General features: G+C 44.3%; 1 protein-coding gene across 5 annotated transcripts in view; it reads right to left on the minus strand.

The window, feature by feature from the left end:
* SH3RF2 (SH3 domain containing ring finger 2) overlaps window positions 1-23,105 on the minus strand; it is a 129,379-nt gene that overhangs the window by 24,309 nt on the left and 81,965 nt on the right. For all 5 annotated transcript variants that reach the window (XM_060635836.3, XM_060635837.2, XM_060635835.2 and 2 more), the window contains exons 6-7: window positions 6,388-6,479; window positions 4,969-5,139 (exon numbers count right to left, since the gene is read on the minus strand). In XM_060635836.3, coding sequence (XP_060491819.1) covers window positions 4,969-5,139; window positions 6,388-6,479 — 263 coding nt within the window. The remainder of the gene's footprint in view (window positions 1-4,968; window positions 5,140-6,387; window positions 6,480-23,105) is intronic.

The raw sequence follows: 23,105 nt of genomic DNA on the forward strand, positions 1-23,105 counted from the left end.
GCATTTGCAGCTCTACTGTACTCACCACTGGCAGCAGCCTCCTGGTAAGGGAAAGCTTGCACCCTGGCAACTTTATATAGTTCTGTATAGAAAGTTCAAAGAACCGAGTGTTGGCCCCTGTATTGCTTTTTCCATCCATAAGGCACCAGGGGGGCGCATGTGCCTGGTGAAGGTTGTTAAGAAAGAGGAATATCCTGGCTACTGGACAGAAGGGACTGTGTTGGGAGAACATGAGGGGCAGAGAGGCCTTGGAAACAGGAACTGAGGGAGGCTGCTGAGAGTCTGGCAGCAGATATCTGAGATAGGGGGCAGGGGTCTGATCAGACGTTGCTGATTGTGTTCTTGCCATGAAAGGTCTTCAACTGCAACCACATTCTTTCCTCTCTGGTTCAAGCTTCCAAGCCCTAAGAGAGAGCCTCAGATGGGCTGAGCCTGTTTCTTAGCTGGGGTGATGGGAGGAGGAGGAGAGGGAGGATAGGAGGAAAAGCAGGATAGAGAGGAGGAGGAGGGGGACATGAGGAGGAGGAGCTAGTTTCTTAAGCCTCTGAAAAGAGAGGAAACTTGTGCCTCCCACCAAGACTATGCCTGAAGGAGGAAAAGTATGTTGACGCTAGTCAGAGGGTATTTAGATGGAAACTTGACAAACGTTCTGCACAGTCTGAGCCTGTGGCTGCCTCCAGGGCCTGGGAAAGCATGTCACGATGGCAGAGATTTACTTGTGGTCAACTCGGCTGGACAGGTGGGTGTCACTATCTAGCATTGAGAGAGGGCTGGCGCTCTGGAGGGCACAGCTGCCTTTTATTCTCTTGGGAATTAAAAGGCTCACTTGCTGAATCTTAAAACCCTGGCATTTGGGTCAGCACTAGTCTTTCTAAAGAGTTAGTCCCCAAGCTCTGGCAGGCCCAGTTCATTGGGGCATAATGCTAATAAAGCAAAGGTTCCAGTGCTCAGGGGGACCTCATACTTTCGAGCCCTGGCTCTTTTATAAAAGGCTGCGTTCTAGCCCAAGGGGGCTGCTGGTGGTGAGAGGCATCGCTGCAAACAGAAAACAGAGATGGGAAGAAAACCTCACACACATGCAGAACCAAAGAGCAGAAAGGGGCCTTGCACATGTAGTCCAACCCACTCAGTCCTAACACAGCCTGCTAAAAGGAGTGGAAACTAAGCTGACAAAGGACCACATCATTCAGCCCCAAGAAGCAAAAGGAGAGGGTGGCTAACAACAAGGATGAGCTGCTCCCAGGTAGATAAATCGGGCATCGTAGACCCATGTCTAAGATTACTGGTGATGGGACCTTCCTTTGCATCAGAGGACCATCAAGGAGAACTTCACACAGAGAGAGCACCAATCCTCTGTCACTTAACAGCAGTCAGGAGAATATACTCTGACAGGGATTTGCTCTTTTTGGAAATGTTGGTTCCCTAGAAGCAAAACCCACATCCACGTAAGTAGCACCTCAGTATACACATATGTTCAGGATTCTATCAACTGGAGGGGAGGGACAGATTCAATGGCAACCTATGGCTGAAACTCCATCCACTGTCTGATGTGGCTGTCTCTGAACAGACGAGTCTAGATGGCTCATGGCTTGCCTAAGGACACAATACATGTACCTAGGAGAAAAGCCAAGGAGAGAAAGGGAAGCTGGAGCCTTGGAATACACTGGAATGGAATCCTCCATGGATTCTAGTAAGGGTAACCATTTGTCCAGATTTTCCTAGGAGAGTCTTAGTTTATACCTGCTCTCCTGGTGTATTAAAAGTGTGTGTGTGTGTGTGTGTGTGTGTCTCCCCTTCTTTTCTTAAAAGTGTCCTAGTTTGGGGGTGACTGGTTGGTTCAATCAGTTAAGCATCTGACTTTGGCTCAGGTCATGATCTCGTGGTTCATGAGTTCAAGCCCCGTGTTGGGCTCTGTGCTGACAGCTCAGAGCCTGGAGCCTGCTTTGGATTCTGTGTCTCCTTCTGTCTCTCTTCCTCTCTCTCTCTCTCTCTCTCTCAAAAATAAAAGATTAAAAAAGATTAAAAAAAGTGTCCTAGTTTGGATGATAAATTATATGGTCACACTTATTCTAATGGTGTTTTCATGGAATAACCAGGACACTGGGCTAAGGCGTGATGCATAAGCAAATGCTTTAGTAGCAGACATGGGCCTTACAGAATTGATGTCAGATCCCATGGAAGAAAGTGTTCCTGAGTTAGGGTAGATATCCTTCTTGCTCTTCATTGGCACCTCTAGACCATTCCCCCACCCTCCTCAATCCTTCCCAGCTTTGACTCATAGTATCAGACTTGACCACCTCTCGCATCACTTTGTCACCATTTCCTCTCTCAGCCTCTCCACTCATTCCATGAATATTTTACCCTCTGGCCATGGGGGAAGGGAAGAAAAAAATAGTTACAAACAGAGAGGGAGGCAAAACATAAGAGACTCTTAAATATACAGAGAACAAACTGAGGGTTGATGGGGGTGGGGGGGGAGGGGAAAATGGGTGATGGGCATTGAGGAGGGCATTTGTTGGGACCTGGGTGTTATATGTAAGCAATGAACAAGGGAATCTAATCCTGAAGCCAAGAGCATGCTGCATACGCTGTATGTTAGCTAACTTGACAGTAAATTATATACACGCACACACACACACACACACACACACACACACACACACAATTTGGCTTCTGGCTCACTGTCATTCTCTCTAATGCAATTGATCCTACCACAATGGTCTCATCTAGTCCTAGGGTTTTAAATACGTTCTCAAGCCTGGACTTTCTTCCTTAAATGCTGGGCTTGTATACTCAACCATTTGCCAACATCTCTACCAGGATTGCTAACAGGCATCTAAGACTTAATCTGCTGCAAACTGAGCTTTTGCTTCCCCTCACATCTCAGAACCCATTCCTCTTGGTTTCCCCCTCTAGCTCAGTAAAAGGCAACTCCATTTTCCAGTTACTTGGGGCAAAAAACTAGGACTCACCTTACTCCTCTATTCTTTCACACCTGATATTTGATTTGTCAGAAAATCCTGCAGTGTCTACCTTCAGAGTATATCCAGAATCTAACCACCTCTCCCTGCCTCCTTGGCTAATGCCTTGGCTCCATGCACCATCACTTCTCCCCCAGAGTATTACAGTATCTTCTTAATTAGTTTCTCTGCTTCCATATTTCCTTTCTACAGCTTACTCTCAACCCAGCAACTACAGGGATTTTGGTTAAAATGTAAGTTAAATCATGTCACTCTTACACTCAAAACCTTGCCATAGCGTTAAAGCCAATTCCTCATTATGACCTAGGAAATTCTATATGATCTGGCTCACCTGTTACCATTCTGACCTCATTTCCTGCTAACATCCCCCTGACTTGCTCTAAACCAGTCCTACTGGTCTTCATGTCAGGCTCACTCCTACTTCAGGGCAATTGTACTTGCTGTTCCTTGGTCTGGAATACACCTGCCTCATTTCCTTCTTCTCAGTAAGGCCATCCCTGACCAACCTATTAAAATTTTAATCACCACCTCTACTAATTCTATCCTTTTCTTGTTTTTCTTCTTGGCCTTTACCATTAACACACCATTTACATTACTTATATACCTTGTTTATTATCTGTCTGTACCACTAGAATGTAACTTCTGGTGGGCAGAGATTTTGTGTGTTTTGTCCACTGGTGTTTCTCCTGTGTCTAAAAAGGTGCCTGACACATAGTTTATGCTTGATAAATATTTGTTGACTACAGCATCAGTTATAGACACCCTTAGTTTGCCTTTGGAGATTTTGCAACTTTCTAACAAATTCCAAGAACCTTCCACTGAAGGAGATAACTTCCGGTTCAACTTTCTGCCATGTGAAGAAATCTTTTTATCTAAGCCTGGATCTATGGAAACCCAGACTTTGCCTGTACTCTTCCTAGAAAGGGGGTCCTCCACCTCACCAGCCAACCTTATTGGAAAAAAATCTATGCGTTAGAATGTGCAAACTTTTACGGATCCAACTTCTAAGTTGTATCCACTGGTTCACTTTCCCCTCATGGAACAGATTTCCTGTCTCCACGGCTTGTTATGGTCCCTCTGACCCTGTCTTCTGTAGCTTTATCCTAGTGTTTCTATGACTGTCTACTGTGGTGTAGTGTTCTGTCTCCTCACCATCTTTGTGGCCCTCCTCCGGACACTGTGCCCCACCTTTATGAAGCTCCCCCAAACTGGACATAGGACTTCAGCTCTGACCCTCCCCAGAGAGTACAATGGATTGTCACTTTCCTTGGAGTTATGTCATAGAGACAGTGTTTGATGTGTGGGGATGGCCTCACTGCCTTGTGACAGGCTGTGCCTGGGTGGATGTGGGGAGGAGGAAGGCGGAGCCATGGGCAGTGCAGGGATCTGTGGTGGTGGTTTAAGTGAAAGGGTCAGGTGTGCTGGAGAATGAAAAAAGTTGGGAACGCTGTTAGGGACGGGGACCTACAGGGTAACCAGCCTTTGGCCTGGGGTGTGGATGGACAGGTCGTGGTCTGAGTCATGGAAACTCTGCCTACTGGCCTAGTGTCTTAGGAAGTTTCCTGAGGTGCTCTGAGGGGTCTTCTGATTATCACAGGCTCCCATTATTCGGCTATACAGGAGAGTTGGGGTGCAGGATATGAATGGAATTTTGGGGGTTCGTACTATAGAAAACCTGAAACCCAGCTCTTGAGCAGGTTGCTTAACTCTGTACATCACTTTCCTCATCTGTAAAATCACATCTCCCTTAACAGGAGGGACTCTTGAACATATCCAGTGAGTTAAAAGATGTGAAAGTGCTTGTAAAATGTGAAGAACTCTAAAAAAGATAACTTTCTACAATTAAAGAAAAAAGTGTTAGGGGGTTACTAAGGCCATTTCTTGGCCTATGCTCCGAAGGAGCACTGAGTCCTTGAGCAGTGAAACCACACATGGCCCCGGGCCTAGTGGACCCGACCTCTGCTGCCTGAGAATAGAGGGCACACACCTGAAAATGGGGATGACATAGTTGTTGGGGAAGGTGCCAACCCGCCCAGTGACCAAGGAGACGCCCCTGAGCCAGCCGTCTGGGTACTTGCCCAGGACCCTGATGCCTTCTCCCTTCTGTAGGTCCAGCTCATCGGGTCCATGGGCTGAGTAGGAGTGCAGGGCCACAAACCTGGGGAGACAAGGGAACTGGGTGAAGAAGGGGAACGTGCCTGGAGGAGGGCATGGAGCCAGCAAAGAGTGAAGGGAAATGGAACCACTGACCCAGTGGTTAGAAATAACTAACTTCTTCATGGTGAAATGTCGGTATGGAAGGCAGGTGATAGTGATAGGACCTATAGTGATAGAAGTAGCACTGGACGGGCCAACATCCCTGCTCTTCCACAGAGTGCCACACAGCTTCAGATCACTAATTTAGGCCACCTTGGCGTTTTGACAATGGGGAAACTGGACTAGGATAGAGAAAGGAGTTGGTGACCCAGAATCAGTGGCAGAGCCTGGTCTCAAACCTAGAAGTTATGGCTCTGCCCAGGATGCTTTTTCATACTGCTTAATGTATCACCCCAGAACATGTTTGCAGCCAGCAAGTGAAGGGAAAGGAGAGGTCAGAACAGAAGACTCTCTGATCTGTTCCCTCTGCTGAGAGTGGGGGCATATTTGATTCCCAGGAATGGCCAGAGGAGCTAGCTTAATGTAGGCAGGGAAGCAGACATTGGGGAGGGGAGGTAGGAGTTGATTTTAGTTTGTTAGCAGACAGTGGAATGCTGGCTGCATGGCGGGATGGAGGGCGATGATGGGTTTGTAACATCGCAAAATGTCCTTGGGTTAGAGTCGTGACTTTCCAGTTTGCAGTCTACACAGGCGTCAGGCAGATAACATCTAGTTATAAGCCAGGGGTGAAGACACAGCGAGGGTGTGGAAGTGACTAAAAGCATTAAAAGTAACCCATGTGGGCTTGCCAGATTCAGGTTACCAATGTATGGCCTCAGGCTGGACATCAAGAAGTCCCTCTAGACTCCAAGGACTATGAGACACTGGAAGGTTTTATCAAAGGGGCTGGGCAGGGTGTTCTCTTCTACAGGGTTTCCCTCCACCAAAATGCTATATTTCAACATCTATTTATGACCCAACATTTTGAATCTAGAAGAAGACAACAGAAATTGCTCAGTATCCAATCTCCCAGCAATGTTTTGGTGTCTAGTCTTCCAGTTCCTTTCTACTTTTGTAAAATAATGAGCTAGGATGATGTGGCTTGCCAATCTGTTTTTCAGCATTATTTCCTTTGAAGGATATAAAGGAAGGGATTTGTTGTCTCTCTGTATGGGATGGTCTGGGAGTGGTGATGCTTGAAGGCAGAGGGGTGGCAAAAGCGGCCTCTCTGGCCAGGACCCGGGAGTGGAGAGCTGAGCTTGTTACTCACATGTTTGCTGAGAGATGTTGCTGGGAGCTGGACAGATTGACGATGGCTGCGGAATGTCCTGGGGAGCCAGGTATGGGATGGTAAGTGCTGACCTACACAGAAAAGACAGCCAAGCAGAACCAGTGAATGCTACACGCCAGGCCCACAGCAGAGCTGCTGCAGAAAGGCCCGATGCAGCTGAAAACCAAGAGCCTTGCCCAGTGCCACGCATCATGCATCTTCTCTGTGGTTTGTGGCTGGAGGCAGTGAGGTGGGGATGGACTGGTTTATGGCCTGCCAGGGTGGCATGCCAGGGCTGCCTTCCCAACAACTGATCCAACATGGTAGAAGATGAAGACTCATCCAGTAGCTGGTCAACAGGACACTACTAGGCTCCTTGATCTATTCCCCCAGCCTCTCCCGACCCACCTCCCAGTGCACTTGCTCCCTCTATGGAAACCTACACTCAGAAAATGATATCATGGCTACTAATGAGAACTTGACACTGGCTAGGCACTTTTAAGTGCTTTACAAGTATCAGCTAATTTAATCCTTACTAAAGGTACTATGGGCATCCCTAATTGCGGATGAGAATTTGCGGATCACCCAATTTGAAAGAAACCAAATTTTAAACCAGGGTAGTCTAGGTCCTGAGCCCACACTCTTAATAATGCTAGTATTAATACACACACACACACACACACACACACACACACACACACACACACCAGTTTATCCAGTGACTTATGGAAGGTGAATCTGAATAGTGTTCACTTCGCCAGGATGAAAGAGCGAGCAACACTGCTAAAAATACTTGGAAACTACTATCCTGGCACCTTGCCTATTTATCATATTACCTTATTTATTTCCTTCTTGACACACACCACAGTTGACTGCCCCACCACTAGACTATAAGTTCCATGAGGGCTGGGACTATGTCTTGTTCATCACTGTGTTTTCTATGTGCCCAATACATACTTGTAGCTTAAAGAACAAATAAATGAATGAAAACATCTTCCTACCCAGTACACCAAGGACTAAGGTAATCTCAATCATCTCCTTGTCATCCAGAGTAAATACACTCAATTTATGTTCAGTTACCACCCCCGTAAGTGATGATAACTATATATGTGTGGCTTTTTTAGGACTCTGCTTTTGTGGGCACAACTGTCATTTGTATATGTGTGTTCAGGCAAGAGTGAATGCGTTATTGAGTGCACGTGTCTCTGGTTCTGTGTGCATGCTTGTTCACAACCCATGACAATCGTATGCACATGTGTGACAGCACTGGTCTACTGTACATCTGATTATATTCCTACATGTGAGTCTATGCACTGACAGGCATGTGCACTGTGACTGTACATGAGCTTGTGATTGTAAATGTCTATGCGGGGTTCTATGTATACATATGTGAACTCTAGAGGTATGTGCTGGTATATGCCGGTATGCATGACTTGGTAGTTTTGTGTGTGTTCTCTGGTGATGATTGTCTATATGTGTGCTGTGCATGTATGTTTGACGTTTTGAAGCTATGGTTGCAGGATCAAAAAACCATTCCAAACAGATAACAAGTGTTGATGAGAGTGTAGAAAACTGAAACTTTGATGCAGTTGCTGGTGGGAAGGTAATAGGGTGCAGCTCCTTTGGAAAATAGTCTGCTGGTTCCTTGAATGATTAACCAGAAGTAGCATATGATGCAGTAAGTCTACTCCTAGTTCATACCCAGGAGAAATGAAAACATACGTCTACGTGAAAACTAGTACACAAATGTTTAGAGCAGCATTATTCATAATAGCCAAAGGGTGGAAATAACCCCAACGTCCATTGACTGACGAATGGACAAACAAAACGTGGTGTATCTGTATAGTAGCATGTTATTCGGCCATAACAGGAATGAAGTATTGAGACGTGCTAGAACATGCATAAACCTGGAAAACATTACACCAAATGAAAGGAGCCAGGTACAAAAGACAGTGTTATATAATTCCAGTTATGTGAAATGTCCAGAATAGACAAATCTGTAAAGATAGAAAGTAGATTAGGGGTTGGGGATGAAAAGGGTTTTGGAGTGCTGGTCACAGAGTACAGGATTTCTTTTGGAGGTGAGGAAATGATATAAAGTTGTGGTAATGGTTGCACATACCTGTGACTATATTTAAAAAAACACGGGGGCGCCTGGGTGGCTCAGTCAGTTGGGTGTCCGACTTTGGCTCAGGTCATGATCTTGAGGTTCCCGGGTTCGGGCCCCGCATTGGGCTCTGTGCTGACAGTTCGGAGCCTGGAGCCTGCCTCGGATCTTGTGTCTCCCTTTCTCTCTGCCCCTCCCCGACTCGCGCACTGTCTCTCTCTCTCTCTCAAAAATAAATAAAAATATAAAAAAAACCCCACAGAATTATACACTTTTTAAAGTAATCTCCACACCCAATGTGGAGCTCAAACTCATGACCCCGAGACCAAGAGTTGCACACTCTTCTGACTAAGCCAGCCAGGTGCCCCTGAACTGTACACCTTAAAATGAGTGAACTGCAAGGCCTGTGAGGCATATCTCAGCAAGCTCTTAAAAAAAATTCTACAGTCACCCATCCTGTGTTCTCTATCACTGTGTAAAGTGCTTTGTGCTTTGCAATCAAATATTGTCACACCAGTTCTCTTGAAGAGAGAAGAAAAGTTTGCCAGCTTTGGGCTGGGCTATTCCTTCCCTGTGACTCGACAAAACAAATCCCTGCTGGGCTTGGGACTTGTGCCAAGGGAGAGCCTTGTTATGAGAACAATTAATCTTATGTTTGTGGAGACTGTTGGACCACTGATTAAGCAGGATGCACTTAACACCCATGGCTTTCCAGTGTTAGGCTTGAGTAGAATAAGCCCTTCTATCTATAAACACTATTAATCATTTAGGGAAGAGAAAGATGTCAGAATGCAAAGCCATCCCTCCATTACACTAGGCTATGTCTTTTTACTTCTCTAGGTCTTCATTTGGAGGGTTGGGGGCAGGGAGTCCTTCCTCCTGTTTGGAACACTGAACCTAGCCAGGACTGAAATCAGTGGGCTTGTGTTTAGGGGGTTCTTTCTAATATGGAAGAGGAAGTGAGGCCAGATTCTCAGGTTTTGAGATGTCTTGGAGGTGAAGGGAGAACATCCATGAACAAGGAGGAAAGAGGCCAAGAAGGAGGGAGGAGAGAAGGGGAGATAGTGGACGGCTCTGGGGGTGGGGGAGGTGTCAGAAACTGGGACTGGGACACAGTGGGAGAAAAAAACAGAGCCAGAGGGATAGAATGAGGAAGAAAGAAGAAAAGGCAGATGAAAAAATATCAGAAAACTCTTAAAACCCACAGAGAAAACGACAATCCAATAAAAAAATGGGTAAAAGATACCACAAAAGGAGATTGAGTGGCCAAGAAGCACATGAAAAGATGCTCAACACCAGTGATTATCAGGAAAATGCGAGTTACAACTACCATGAGATACCACTACACATCTAGGAAAATGGCTAAGGGGCGCCTGGGTGGCTCGGTCAGTTAAGCGGCCGACTTCGGCTCAGGTCATGATCTCGCGGTCCGTGAGTTCGAGCCCCGCGTCGGGCTCTGTGCTGACAGCTCAGAGCCTGGAGCCTGTTTCGGATTCTGTGTCTCCCTCTCTCTCTGCCCCTCCCCTGTTCATGCTCTGTCTCTCTCTGTCTCAAAAATAAATAAACGTTAAAAAAAAATTAAAAAAAAAGAAAATGGCTAAAATGAAAACGACTGACCATACCAACTGTTGGTGAGAATGTGGAGCAACTGTGACTCTTACATGCTGCTGGTGGGAAGGTAAAATGGCGCCACTGCTTTGGAAAACAAGTTGGCTGTTTGTTATAAAGTTAAATATACACTTATGCACTACTCAGCAACCCTACTCACAAGCAGTTATCAAAGTAAAGTGAAAACATACGTCTGTACAAAGACTTGACATGAATGTTCTTAGCGGCTTTCTTCATTTTAGCCCTGAACTGGAAACAACCCAAATGCCAGTCAACTGGTGAATGAATAAACAAATTGCGGTAAAACCACAGGGTAATATTCCTCAGCAATGCATGCAATGGCATGGATAAATCTTAACATCATCCTAAGTAAAAGAGGCAGGACACATAAGACTACATATTCTACTTTGCTATTTGTAGGACATTCTTAAAAATACCCAAACTAGTGACAGAAAACAGATGGAGGACTGCCAATGGCCAGGGGTGAGGGGAGAGGAATGACTGATGGCAAAAAACTTTCTGGGGTGATGGAAGTGTTCTATGTCTTGATTTTGGTAGTCATCATATGCATTTATGCATTTGCCAAAAGTCACTGAACTGTGTACTTAAAATTGCTGAACTTTATTGGATGTGACTATGCTCAATAAAGCTGATAAAAAATAGGAATATATTATCTAGTTGGCAGGAAAATCCAAGGAGCCTGAGCTTGACCCAGCCCAAGCTCTGGGATTGGTCAGAGGAGGGCACAGGGATGGTTCAGCTTATTACTGGGCAGCTAGCAAGCAACCCTCATAGCAGAGGGCCACCTGAATAGGAGAGAAATGAAGAATGGAAACCTATGTATCAGACACAAGCTCAATAAATAAGGTGCAAATGAAAATGAACAAGAATGAAGGAAGAATAAAAGAGGTGATAAGGGAAAGAGCAACATAACTAAGGGCAGAGAAGAGAGAGCCTGGTAGGGAAGGAGGACAGACAGAACAAGACAGAAATGAAGGCCCCACTGGAAAAATGGGGGACAACCAGGTGGATGGCCAACTTCTGAGGAGGCATGTATGTTCCACCAGACTAAGTGAACAGGCCTCTGGCAGGTGGTTCCCTGCGGTCAGTTGTGATCTCAGGTCCCTATATCAACAAGGAACCTAAGGCCAGATGCAAGGCCCTCCAGCAACTGGTGCTTCCTGGCATAGTGTTTGGGGGCTTGAGCAGCGTCAGACAGGATGTGTATTTGAGGGTGGGGGTGGATATTTCTACAATGTGAAAACAGTTTTTCCTCTTTTTTGAAGGAAATGACTCATTTAAAAGAAGTCTTTATCAGTAGCAGAAGAATCCACAGCTGTGTGGCTTCTGGGCGTTTTCGGGTTCTGGGGTATTAAATGGGGGAGGAAACAGGCCTGCAGCCTGCAGAGTTGTGGCAATGTTCTGTTGGCCCTGCACCTTCACCATCAGCCATACAGGGAGTGCGGGATGTGGCACTATCTCAGAATCTGGAGGGGAAGTCTAGCTTAGTATTCAGCCATGTGGTTCTAGCATTTACTAGGGTTTGTGATTTGGGCAAGTGACTCTCTTCGGAGGGTCCTCCACTTACTCATCTATAAATTTTTTTTTTACATTTATTCATTTTTGAGAGACAGAGACAGAGCACAAGTGGGGGAGGGGCAGAGACAGAGGGAGACACAGAACCTGAAGCAGGCTCCAGAGCCCAACTCAGGGCTCGAACTCAACAAACCGCAAGATCATGACCTGAGCCAAAGTCAGACGCTTAACCGACTGAGTCACCCAGGCGCCCCTCCACTTCCTCATCTATAAAATGAGGGCAATAATGGTATTTCTGTCGGAGTTGTTAGGAGGACTAAGTGAAGTAATCAATGTAAGTTATTTAGCATACTGTAAGAGCTCAATAAATATTACTTATTTCCATCTGGAAAGAGATTAGCTACTGCACAGGGTGAGGATGGAACATCCATCTCCTTTTATGCAACAGCTCTGCAACATCTGGCCTGAAAGTGGGACCCGAGAATGTGATGGGGGATAGGAAGAAGCAACCCTATTCTTCTGGAGGACAGTGTCCCCAGCTCTCCGAAATGCAAGTTTGCTGTCTCTCTCCAACTCATATGGTGGCACTCAGCTATTTCCTCCCGGGTTCATGCCTTTCAGTAACTTAGTGGGCACAGGGTGACTGTCTTCCTCCAGTGTAAACTACTCTGGAGCCTGTTGTGTTTCTGTATCTCAGTATTCCCAGGAGCTAACAAGGGCCTCGAACCTACAGAGGGTTCACTCAGGGTTAGGAGAAGGGCTGCATTTTCAAGACAGAAAATTAGGTATTATATGATAGTTTTTGTACCCACCACCATGGATAATCCAAAGTTGGACATCAAGCTTCATAAAGTTAAAAACCCATTCCCCTCTACAGATTAAAGGAGTCTTAAGAGTCACATTCAGCACTTGCCTTGTGTGGACCTTATATGGTTCTAGCACTGGGGTTAATGCAGTGAATGAGACACATGGGGCTCCTTCCTCATGTGCAATTCACCATGTATACCAGGGAAGACAGTGAAATCCATAAGTATATAAGCATGACGTGTGCTGGGGTAGGGGAAGTTCAAGGTGCTCTGGGCACTGCCAGGAGAGGCTTGCCTTGATCTCCAAGAGGTATTTCACTCTCACACCCTATGATTCCAATGCTAACTTACATAACATTCTCATTGTCATTATCCCCATTTTTCCCAATGAGGAAACTGAGATAAAAAGATTCCATGATTTTGTGGAGGTGGCCAGCAAATGGGTAGCCAGGAAGAACCCCATGCTCAGAGGGTGTTCTGTAGGACACCAAGGTTAACATTTCTAGATCTCAACATGGCTAATGGGGTCATATGTATGAGGCAGATTTGTATATCCTAGAAAAAAGCCACCCAGTCAAATTCAGTGTTCTGTTTTTATGCTCATAGATCTCTTCTATTCATGATGACTTCCATCCATGCCCAAGGCCCCATGTAATGTGGAATAGATCTGACAGCAGGTAGAATAATGGTTGTTTGTTTTTTTTCTTCCTTCTCTGGCAGAACCAAGGCCCCAACAGAGTTAGGGCTCCTTCTGCCAGACCGCTCTCCCCTTCCTTCCCGTCTTAACCTATCTCAGAGGCAACCCAGCCCAATGAGTAAAGAGTGGCCACCTAGTGCTACATATCTGTCCTGTGAGTGAAAACACCATCTGAGAAAGAGAGCTCATTTGTGAGTTGGCAGCAGTCCCTTTAGATCTACCTCAAAAAAAAAAAAATCTTAAGAACATAGGTCAGCAAAGTACCTGTGAAGACCACTAATTTTACATCTTCGAGGTAGTCATCAAAGCTTAGAATATCCCCTGTGATCTGGCTCCTGCTTTTCTCTCCAGCCTCACCTTCCTACACTCTGCCACTTACTTTTTCACCTCCTTCAGCCTTAGAGTCTTTTCTCTGTTCTCTGAGCAGGTCACACTTTCTGCTGCCCCTGATTTTTGTGTGCCTCCCCTCCCCCATCTCTGTTATTTCCCTTTGTTATGGAAAATTTAAATTACATTATGCACACAAATAAGTGCATATAATTTTATGTATCATTGAAAGGAGAAGAATAAAACTAACACCTGTATACATACCGCCCAACGTAAGAACCAGAATAAAAATAGAAATTGAATACTGCCTTCTGCATATTCCTCCATAATCAGATCCCCTCCCTCTGGCCCCTGTAACCACAGGGTTGAAATTGGTGCTCATCATCCCAGTGCTTTTCTCTGTAATTTTACCACCTTGGCATACATCCCTAAGCAACATGTTGTTTAGATTTGCCTGTTTTAGAACACAGTATGAATGCATTCACATTGAGCGTATTCTTCTGCGAGTTGCACCTTTGGCTCAATCCTAAGTTTTTGTGGTTGATTTTCACCGCTGTCATGTATTTCATTGTATGCATATGCCACCTTTTAACCATTCTATCATTTATGTGTCATTTGGGTGATTTTCAGTTTGGGGCTGTTATGAACGATGTTGCTATGAACAGTCTTGTATATGTCCCCTGGGCCCCTGTGCAAGAGTTTCTCCACGATATATACCGACAAGTAGAATTGATGGGCCATAGGGTGTGAGCCTGCTAAGTTTTATTAGGTAATAACAAATTGTTTCCCGGTGTGGCTGTAACAATTTACACTTCCACCTGCAGCAAATGGCAATTTCTGTTACCCCATAATCTTGCCAACATGTGGCAGTGCCCAGCTTTTTAATACCTGTCTATGATGGGTGTGAAATATCTCACTGTGGTTTCAAATTAATTTCTCTGAGTACTAAGGAGCTTGAGTTTCTTTTCAAACATTTATGGGCCATTCTTGTGTCTTGTATGAAATTCTTGTTCATATCCTTTGTCTATTTTTTGCCCTCTTTTGGGTTATTTATTATTTTCTTATTAAGTTATAGAGTTCTAATATTTTGGACATGAATCCTTTGTAGCTTGTATTTTTACTCTGTGGTGTCTTTTGATAAACTGAAGTTCTTATTTTTAATATAGTCAAATTTACAATATATTCCTTTATGGTTTATACTTTTAAAAATCTTGAATATGATTTTTTTTGTCCCAAGGTCATAAAGATGTACTTCTCTATAGTCTTCTAAAAGTTTTATAGTTTTGCCTTTCAAATTTAAGTCTTTAATCCACCTGGAATTGATTTTTGACAAGGGAGGAATCCAATTTCATCTTTTTCCACATGGATACCCAATTAGCCCAATGCCATAGTTCATCCTTCCCTTCTGATCTGCAAAGCCTGCTCTGCCATAAATCAAGTCTCCGTGTATGTCTATTTCTGGGCTCTCCAGTATTTTCCATTGGTTTAATAGAATCTCTATGCTAAATCCATGCCATCTTAATTAGTACAGCTTTGAAATAAAATTTGGTAGTTGATAGGGTAGGTCCTTACCACAACCAAATTCCATCTTCTTCTTTAGAAACATCTTGGCTATTGTCTTTCCTTCCATTTGAATTTTAGAATTACCCTTTAAGTTCCAAACAAACAACTCACTGGGACTTGAATTTATAGATAAATCTGAGCAGAACCAACATCCTTAAGATTACTGAGTCTTCTTACTCAAGAACATGGCACAATTCTTCATTTATTTTAGGTCTTCTTTAATGTCTTTCAGTAATGTTCCACAAATTTTTCCCACAAAGGGCTTGCAGGTCTCTTGTTAGATTTATTCCTAGAGATTTAAAAAATTTGGTTGCTGTTTTAAATGGTATCTTTTTAAGAAAACATTTTTCTGTGTGTTTTCTTTTTAGAGTACAGAAATGTAATTAACTTTATTGTATTGATTTGTATCTAGTAACCTTGCTAAACTCGTATTTATTCCTAATATATTTTTCCAGATTCTTCTGTGTTCTCTCTATAGATGATATCATTCATAACTAGTGACAGCTACATTTCTTCTTTTCAAACACTTAACCATTTACTTCTTTTTCTTGCTTTTACTATATTGGCCAAGTACGCCAGAAGGGACAGTGTTGAGCAAAAACACAATAGGCATTCATTATGTTCTTTTTCGGAATCTAAAGGGGAATGCCTTTAACACTGCAATATTAAATACGATGTTTGCCGTGTATTTTTATAAATACCATTTATCATGTTAAGGAAGTTCGTTTTTATTTGAGTTTTGCTAAGGTTAAAATATATATATATCTATATAATGAATGGATATAGAATTTTTTCAAACATTTTTTTTTCTATAGCTATAGAAAAGATCACATGGTTTTTTCCATCTGTTAATGTGATAAATTATATCGATTAATTTTGGAAAGTTAAACCAACCTTTCAATCTTGGGAAAAATCTACATTAATCATGATGTATATTATTTTCATACCTTCCAGGTTTGGTTTGCTAATATACACTTGAGGGTTTTGCATCTATGTTTAAGAGTGAGGTAGAATTCAAATTTTCCTTTCTTACATTGTTTTCTGGTTTTGATATTAAGGCTACTTTAGCCTCATGAAATGAGTTGGGGAATGTCTTCTTCCATTCTTTGGGAGAGTTTGTAAAGAGTCAAAGAGCTCACCTGTAAACCTGTCAGAATCTGGGGTTTCTTTGTGGGAAGATTTTAAACTTTTTATGGGTTATAATACTATCCCAAAGGGCTGCTGATGGCTGTTTACCAGATGTCAAATGTTTTTCATAAATCCTGTTTGCTGAAGATAAGTTCCTGATTAACTTATTCCCCTGGAAGACTTCTGTTGGGGAAAAACGGTGGTGCTTGGAATATCTGCATAGAAGCTTGGAAATCCCAGCCACCATGGATCCCCATAATGCCAGTTCAAGTCTAGAGTCTACGGAATCCTGCTCTTTTAGTCAAGAAAAACCCTATGAGACAGTCACTGATTAGAGGGATTTCTGTAACTCCACGAGACACTATGCAGCCATGGCTAAGAGAATGAACTATTGGGCTGTCTGAAGTGAGTTTGAATTCTGGCACTGTAACATACTGGCTGCGTGAAGCTCAGACTTAATTCCTCTGAGCCATAGTATCCTCATCTATGAAAGGGGCAGTAGTCATAGCTACCTCATAGCATTCTTGTGACCATTCATTCAGAACATGCATGCAAAGTACTTTGCACAACGTCCGGCTGGTAGAAGTACCCAATAGACAGTTGCCATTGTAACTATGATGTGATGGGAAGCAGACAAGACCGATTTGTCAGAGGAGGGCAGTGATAGGACTTTCTTACTGGGACTGGATGTAAGAAGGAATATTCATTCTCTAGGACACAAGGGCCAGTCACGATAGTGCAGATTCCCTTTGAGGAAGACTAGGTGACAGGTGACTGTGTGTGTGGGACAGGAATTTAAGAGTCTCTTTCCTGACACTGGATTGGGCTAATCGCAAGCATCCTAAGGCTTCCAAAGAAAGGTAAGGTCTGGCACCTCTATGTAGCTGTGCTCTGCATCGGCAGCTTCTCCTTCCTCCTCCTCCTCCTCCTCCTCCTCCTCCTCCTCCTCCTCCTCCTCCTCCTCCTCTTCTTCTTCTTCTTCTTCTTCTTCTTCTTCTTCTTCCTCCTCCTCCTCCTCCTCCTCCTCCTCTTCCTCCTCCTCCTCCTCCTCCTCCTCTTCTTCTTCTTCTTCTTCTTCTTCTTCTTCTTCTTCTTCTTCATGTTTATTTATTTTTGAGACAGAGAGAGTGAGCAGGGGAGGGGCAGAGAGGGAGGGAGACACAGAATCCGACGCAGGCTCCAGGCTCTGAGCTGTCAGCACAGAGCCTGATGCAGGGCTTGAACCCACAAACTGTGAGATCATGGTCTGAGCCGAAGCCAGATGATCAACCCACTGAGCCACCCAGGCGCCCCTGCACTGGCTTCTTGGGACAAAGATGAAAATGCGACCCACACTTAAACCACAAAGACAAAATACTCTTTTTCTTTGTTTGTTTAAGTTTATCTATTTTTGAGAGAGAGTGTGTGAGCAGGGGAGGGACAGAGAGACAGGCAGAAAAACAAATCCCAAGCAGGCTCTGCACTGTCAACATGGAGCCCAACGCAGGGCTTGAATCCATGAACCATGAGATCATGAACTGAACCAAAACCAAGAGTCAGACACTTAACTGACTGAGCCACCCAGGTACCCCCCAAAATCTTCTTCTTTAAGCTGGGTCTTTTGGTTGGGCACAGTGATCCTGGCCCCACCACTCCCCTTTCCATTTTTCTACGTCATGCTTTCCTGAGCTTAGAAGCCTGCTGGTAGGTTTTAGTACCAAAGCAGAGTCTGAAGGGGTACATACTATTAGGGCTTGTTCAAATGCTAGAGTATATCCAAACCTTAATTATGACCCTTGCCCTCCTAGTCATAACAGTCCACTTGAGAAGGAACTGCATAGCAATAATTATAATTAAATCTTCTCATTGGGCTTCATTAAAGGTCATAAAAATTTAAAGAAGCAAAGTTCCTCTTAAATTTGGTGTGGGTCCTTTCATGGCATTTATTTGCAGAAGATGCTTGTTACGTAGCTACTAAGTACCGAGTGCCGTGCTTACCAGGAGAGTGCAGACTGTGCAAGAAATCTTCTATCTGTCCTACACCAAGGTCCTGCCCTCACATTTGCCAGATAAGAGCATCCCAAAGAAGAGCAGTCTCTGAATATTTAGAAATTTAGAAATACTCTACTCACTTCTGATAGGCTGCACATAGTCTTTAGAAAGTAGCTTTTCACAATGGAGAGAGTGGGGCTGACAATTCTTTCCTGGGCTAAGGAAAATGGACCCACAGGGAGAGCTGGATAGGGACAGTAGTGGACCAAAATCAGCCAGGAGACAATATAGCATAATTGTAAGGAACTGGGGTGCTGCATTCAGACTTCCCTGGGTCTGGCTCCCACTTTGTTACTCTTTTGCTGAGGAACCCTGGGCAAGCCTTCGAACCTGCCCATGCCTAAATTCCTTCATCTGGTTTAGGCTAAGTTTGCTAGGTTTTCCTCCAAGGACTTGTCAATTTTTACGGGACTTTGGGGGAGATAGTTAGACAGGCCAACTGAAGTAGGACTAAGAATTAATTTTAAAAATCCCTTCCAAAGAATTGAGGAAGGTTGGAAATCATTTGACAATGTCAAATTCACTTGGTATCTTCAGAAAGTTAACTTCTTGCCATGTGTTTGCTGTCTCTTAATATTTTTTAAACTTTCTCAATGGATATCACCACAACCACAATGGACATTTTTATTTAAAAAAATTTTTTTTAATGTTTATTTTTGAGAGACAGAGAGACATTGTGTGAGTGAGGGAGGGCAGAGAGAGAGGGAGACACAGAATCCTAAGCAGGCTCCAGGCTCTGAGCTGTCAGCACAGAGCTCTATGCGGGGCTTGAACCCACGAACCACGAGATTATGACCTGAGTCAAAGTCAGACGCTTAACTGACTGAGCCACCCAGTCACCCCACCATGGACATTTTTAAAAAGAGAAAAAAGAGAATTGCTCACTGGCCCACCACATTATCAAAGCAGTTGTCCTTGCTCCCTTTGAGTAAGTAAGTCCCTTCAATAAATGAAGGATTTATGATCTTAGAGACTACAGAATCTGGAGCTCTCTTAGGCTGATACCCTTTTGTTGGCAAGTCTGCCTTTCTTCTGCCTCGCTATCATAGGTGACACTTGGGAAAGCACCCCATACAGAAGCTAAGGCCTCTGATGTGGTTGGTCATGTGACAATTTTTCCTTCTCATGGGATTGATAGAATGTGGCTACAAAGTCCTTTCTAAAGACAAGCTCAGGGATCTACAATGAGTGAAAAGGACATGTGACATTTTCCAAGCCAGTGCTTTAAAGCCCCCTCTGGATAGTGTGCTTGTTGTCTTTGTGATTCTGCTGTCATCAGGAGAAGCTGGTCCTCTCATGTATCAAATTAGATTTAAAAAGCTTTGATTGGCTGCCACTGCAGACCACTACTCCTCCCCAGGGGGCCCAGCCTGTGGTACTGAAGAGGCTGACTACCCTTTGGGTGAGCACTCTGCTGTCTTCTCCCTTCCTGAGTGAACCACACAAGCCCAGGGCCCCAGACTGTTTGTATAATTGATGCATCTCACCTTCCAGGGCACTGCATCTGACAGGAAATAAAGAGAGAGTAAAACCTTTCCAGGTGTCATGATACATGGTAAAAAGGGATGAAGACACGGACTTGGATTCAGAACGGGATCCCTAATTTTGTCCTGTCCTGTCTTCGTCTTTAGAGCAACACTAGAAGTATTTGTATCCCCAGTCTTTCAAACAGTACCTCAGCACTCAATAAAGAAGGTCAGTGTCTAAACCCTCTGGGGCAGATGTGAGGAGACCTATCCCTTCTCCTAATTCTCTCTTCTGCTGGTGGTAAGAATTTGCTAACATCAAACAATCAAGGTGTATTTTTTGGGAGAAGTTTTACTCCTTGTTCTTTACCTTCCCTAGATGTTTCCTAACTCAGCCTCTTCTCCCCACAACGGTTTTCCACAAAATGTGGATGTCATTTGTCTCAAAAGAAGGCTGTGTGCCATTGTTGAGTTTGACTCACAGACCTCCATCAACATTTGGAGAGCAGCGATTTGTGAATGTCTGATGCCCTCCACTCAAGAAGCATCCTGAGTGTTCTGATCCCAAGATGAGGCAAGGTGAGCATGAGGTCAAGGTCGAAAAGAAGGCATAGTTGCTGCCCTTAAGAGGTATATAATCTCACTGAGATAAAGTGGGAACACCCAAACAGATTTTGGAAATCACACAACCTCAAAGTGTAAAACATACTCAAGTAATTTTCCCAAGGCCATAGAGCCAGCAAAGTAGGCTGAGCTGGGAGTCAAACCTAAAAATCCTGAGTTGAGAGCCAGACCTCTTAGGGGTCCCTTCAGTATGCAAAGCAGTGTGTGTACTTTGGAGGTTGGACCAAGTGGCTCTGACTGCGAGGGCAGGAGGGTTCTCAGGGTTCAGGAGACATTGAGGGCTGAAACCCCCAGATGAGCCCTCTTTAGCTCCCTGTACCTCATTTGCTGGGCTGAGTCAGGAAGAGTGTGTACGGTTTCTGGAAACTCTACAAAAATGTCTGAGAAGAGATTTCCCAGCCATGGTGTCTTGTCTTGTCTTGTCTTGTCTTGTCTTGTCTTGTCTTTTCTTTTCTTTTCTTTTCTTTTCTTTTCTTTTCCTTTTCTTTTTTCTTTTCATTTCTTTTCTTTTCTCTTTTCTTCTTTCTTTCTTTTTTATTTATATTCATGTTAGTTAACATGCAGTGTAGTCTGGCTTCAGGAGTAGAACCCATTGATTCATCACTTACATATGACACCCAGTGCTCATCCCAAAAAGTGCCCTCCTTAATGCCCATCATCCATTTAACCCATCTTCCCATAGACCCTGCCTTCCAGCAACCTTCAGTTTGTTCTCTATATTTAAGAGTTTCTTATGGTGTGTCTCTTTCTGTTTTTATCTTATTTTTCCTTCCCTTCCCCTATGTTCATCTGTTGAGTTTCTCAAATTCCATGTATGAGTGAAATCATATATCTGTCTTTCTCTGGCTGACTTACTTTGCTTAGCATAATACCCTCTAGTTCCATCCATGTTGTTGTAAATCAGCCATGGAGGTTTTATGGCATCCTTTTACAGCTTTCTAGAGGCATGGGCAGCAGGATCTCAGGGTGGGCTTTGGCCCTGTGCAGAGGCTAGGCAAAGCCTTAGAGAGAGGACTGACTACCTTTGGATAGTCACACATGATGCTCAGATGGCCACTGGCCAAAACAGAGATGTCACCACACCCAGGGTCACTTTACCCCATCACAGGCTGGCTGTCCCTTTAATAAGCAAACTTTTTTTTCTTAAGTGCTGAGGCCAGGGCACTCAGGTTCGTACTAACCATGTGAATCTTAAAAAATCCAAAGGCCCCTCCCTTGGCTTTAGAACCCTAGTATGTGGGAGCTGAAAGTGACCCTGAAGATAATCTCATTTGGTCCCCTGAGCCTCAGAGAGGGCAAATGGAGTGCTGAAGGTCACACGTACCAGTTGGTGGTAGAGTTAGGTCAGGCCCATCACTGGGAGAGGGAGTCATGTTTGGGTAGCTGGTTCAAGGGGTTGGTTTACTTGTTTTCCAGACAATTTTTCACTCACCTTCCCCAAATATTTATTGAGATTTCCATGTACCTGTCTCTGTCCTCATGGAGCTTACATGGTAGCGAGGGAGCAGGCAACACAACAAAAACACACAAAACAAAAAGCAAGAAAACAGACAAAGTACGCACTCTAGAGGCCACAGAGTTAACTGTAGGGACCTGCTTTAGATAGGGTGTTTTTGAATCCACATTTTCCCACCTTGTTAGGATGACCTTGGCCATGAACTTCACCCAAAATCAACATGTTGCCCATCCCTTGTACCTGGAAAGTGTGCCTTTGTGGGGCACTCAGCTTTTGGGGTAGGTCCTGTTCACCCTGCAGCACATGGCAGAGAGGGGCCTGAGGATGCATCAGCTAAAGGCTTATTTTTTCCACATATGGGAGGGAGACTGTAGTCTCAAAGGCAGGGCTGTCTGACTTCCAGCCCATGGGTGCGGGTGTTTTTGTCCTTCTGACAAAAGCCCCAGACACTGAAGCTGTAAAGTATGGGCACACCCTCAGCAAGGGAGAGCATTGATTAAGTTCAAAACCCCATGGCTGGCAGGGTATGAACAAGCCAGGCAGAGTGACAGCAGAACTTGGCAGTGACACCCCGCGTCCTTGTTATGTGACATCTGTAGAGACCCAGTAGCCTGCGCTCACTTGCTCACCCATCTGTCCCACAGATCTCTCCTTCCTACATTCACTTACATACCTATTTCTTTGTTCAACTTCTCACTTTTACGAGAATCCCCTCACTCATACACTCATTTCTGTCTTCTTTCATCCAGTCCCTTAGTCACTTAATCATTCGTTAATTCACACATGTATTGAGTTTCCTGTTTATGTTTATGGACTCACATACATTGGTACATATACATTCACTGGGTTTTGCTCTCTTCCTCACTCAAACATTCTCCTGACATTTACTAAACATCTCTCGTGTCAAGCTCAACTGGGCTTAACCCCGGAGGGGCCAGGAGGCACCACTTATGCTGTCCTTACGGAGTTCTTGGCAATAAAGCAGCATTTAGATAAATGCCAAAATGAGGTGTGAAATGACAGATGTGCATCTGGAGGCAAAGACCACTTATTGTGGGGGTTTGGGTGGTGCCCTCTCAGGTGATTCTTCTTCCCTGCAATGCCAGAAATGACCAGATACACGTGGTATCACAAAGGCATTAAGGGCTTCAAAAGTTGCTAGACCAGTGGGTATTTGCATTTTAGAGGAGGAAAGAGGGGGCAATGTTTCAGCCCAGGGGTCGGTATGCTCTCTCTGTAGAGGGTCAGATACTAAATACTTTCAGCTGTGTGGGTCTCTGTCACAACTACTCAGTGTTGCCACTGTAGTACCAAAGCAGCCACAGACAAGTCATAAAGAATGAACATGGCTGTGGGCCAACGAAAGTTC

Source organism: Panthera onca, chromosome A1, assembly GCF_046562875.1.
Source record: "Panthera onca isolate mPanOnc1 chromosome A1, mPanOnc1 haplotype 2, whole genome shotgun sequence".
Lineage (NCBI taxonomy): Eukaryota > Metazoa > Chordata > Mammalia > Carnivora > Felidae > Panthera > Panthera onca.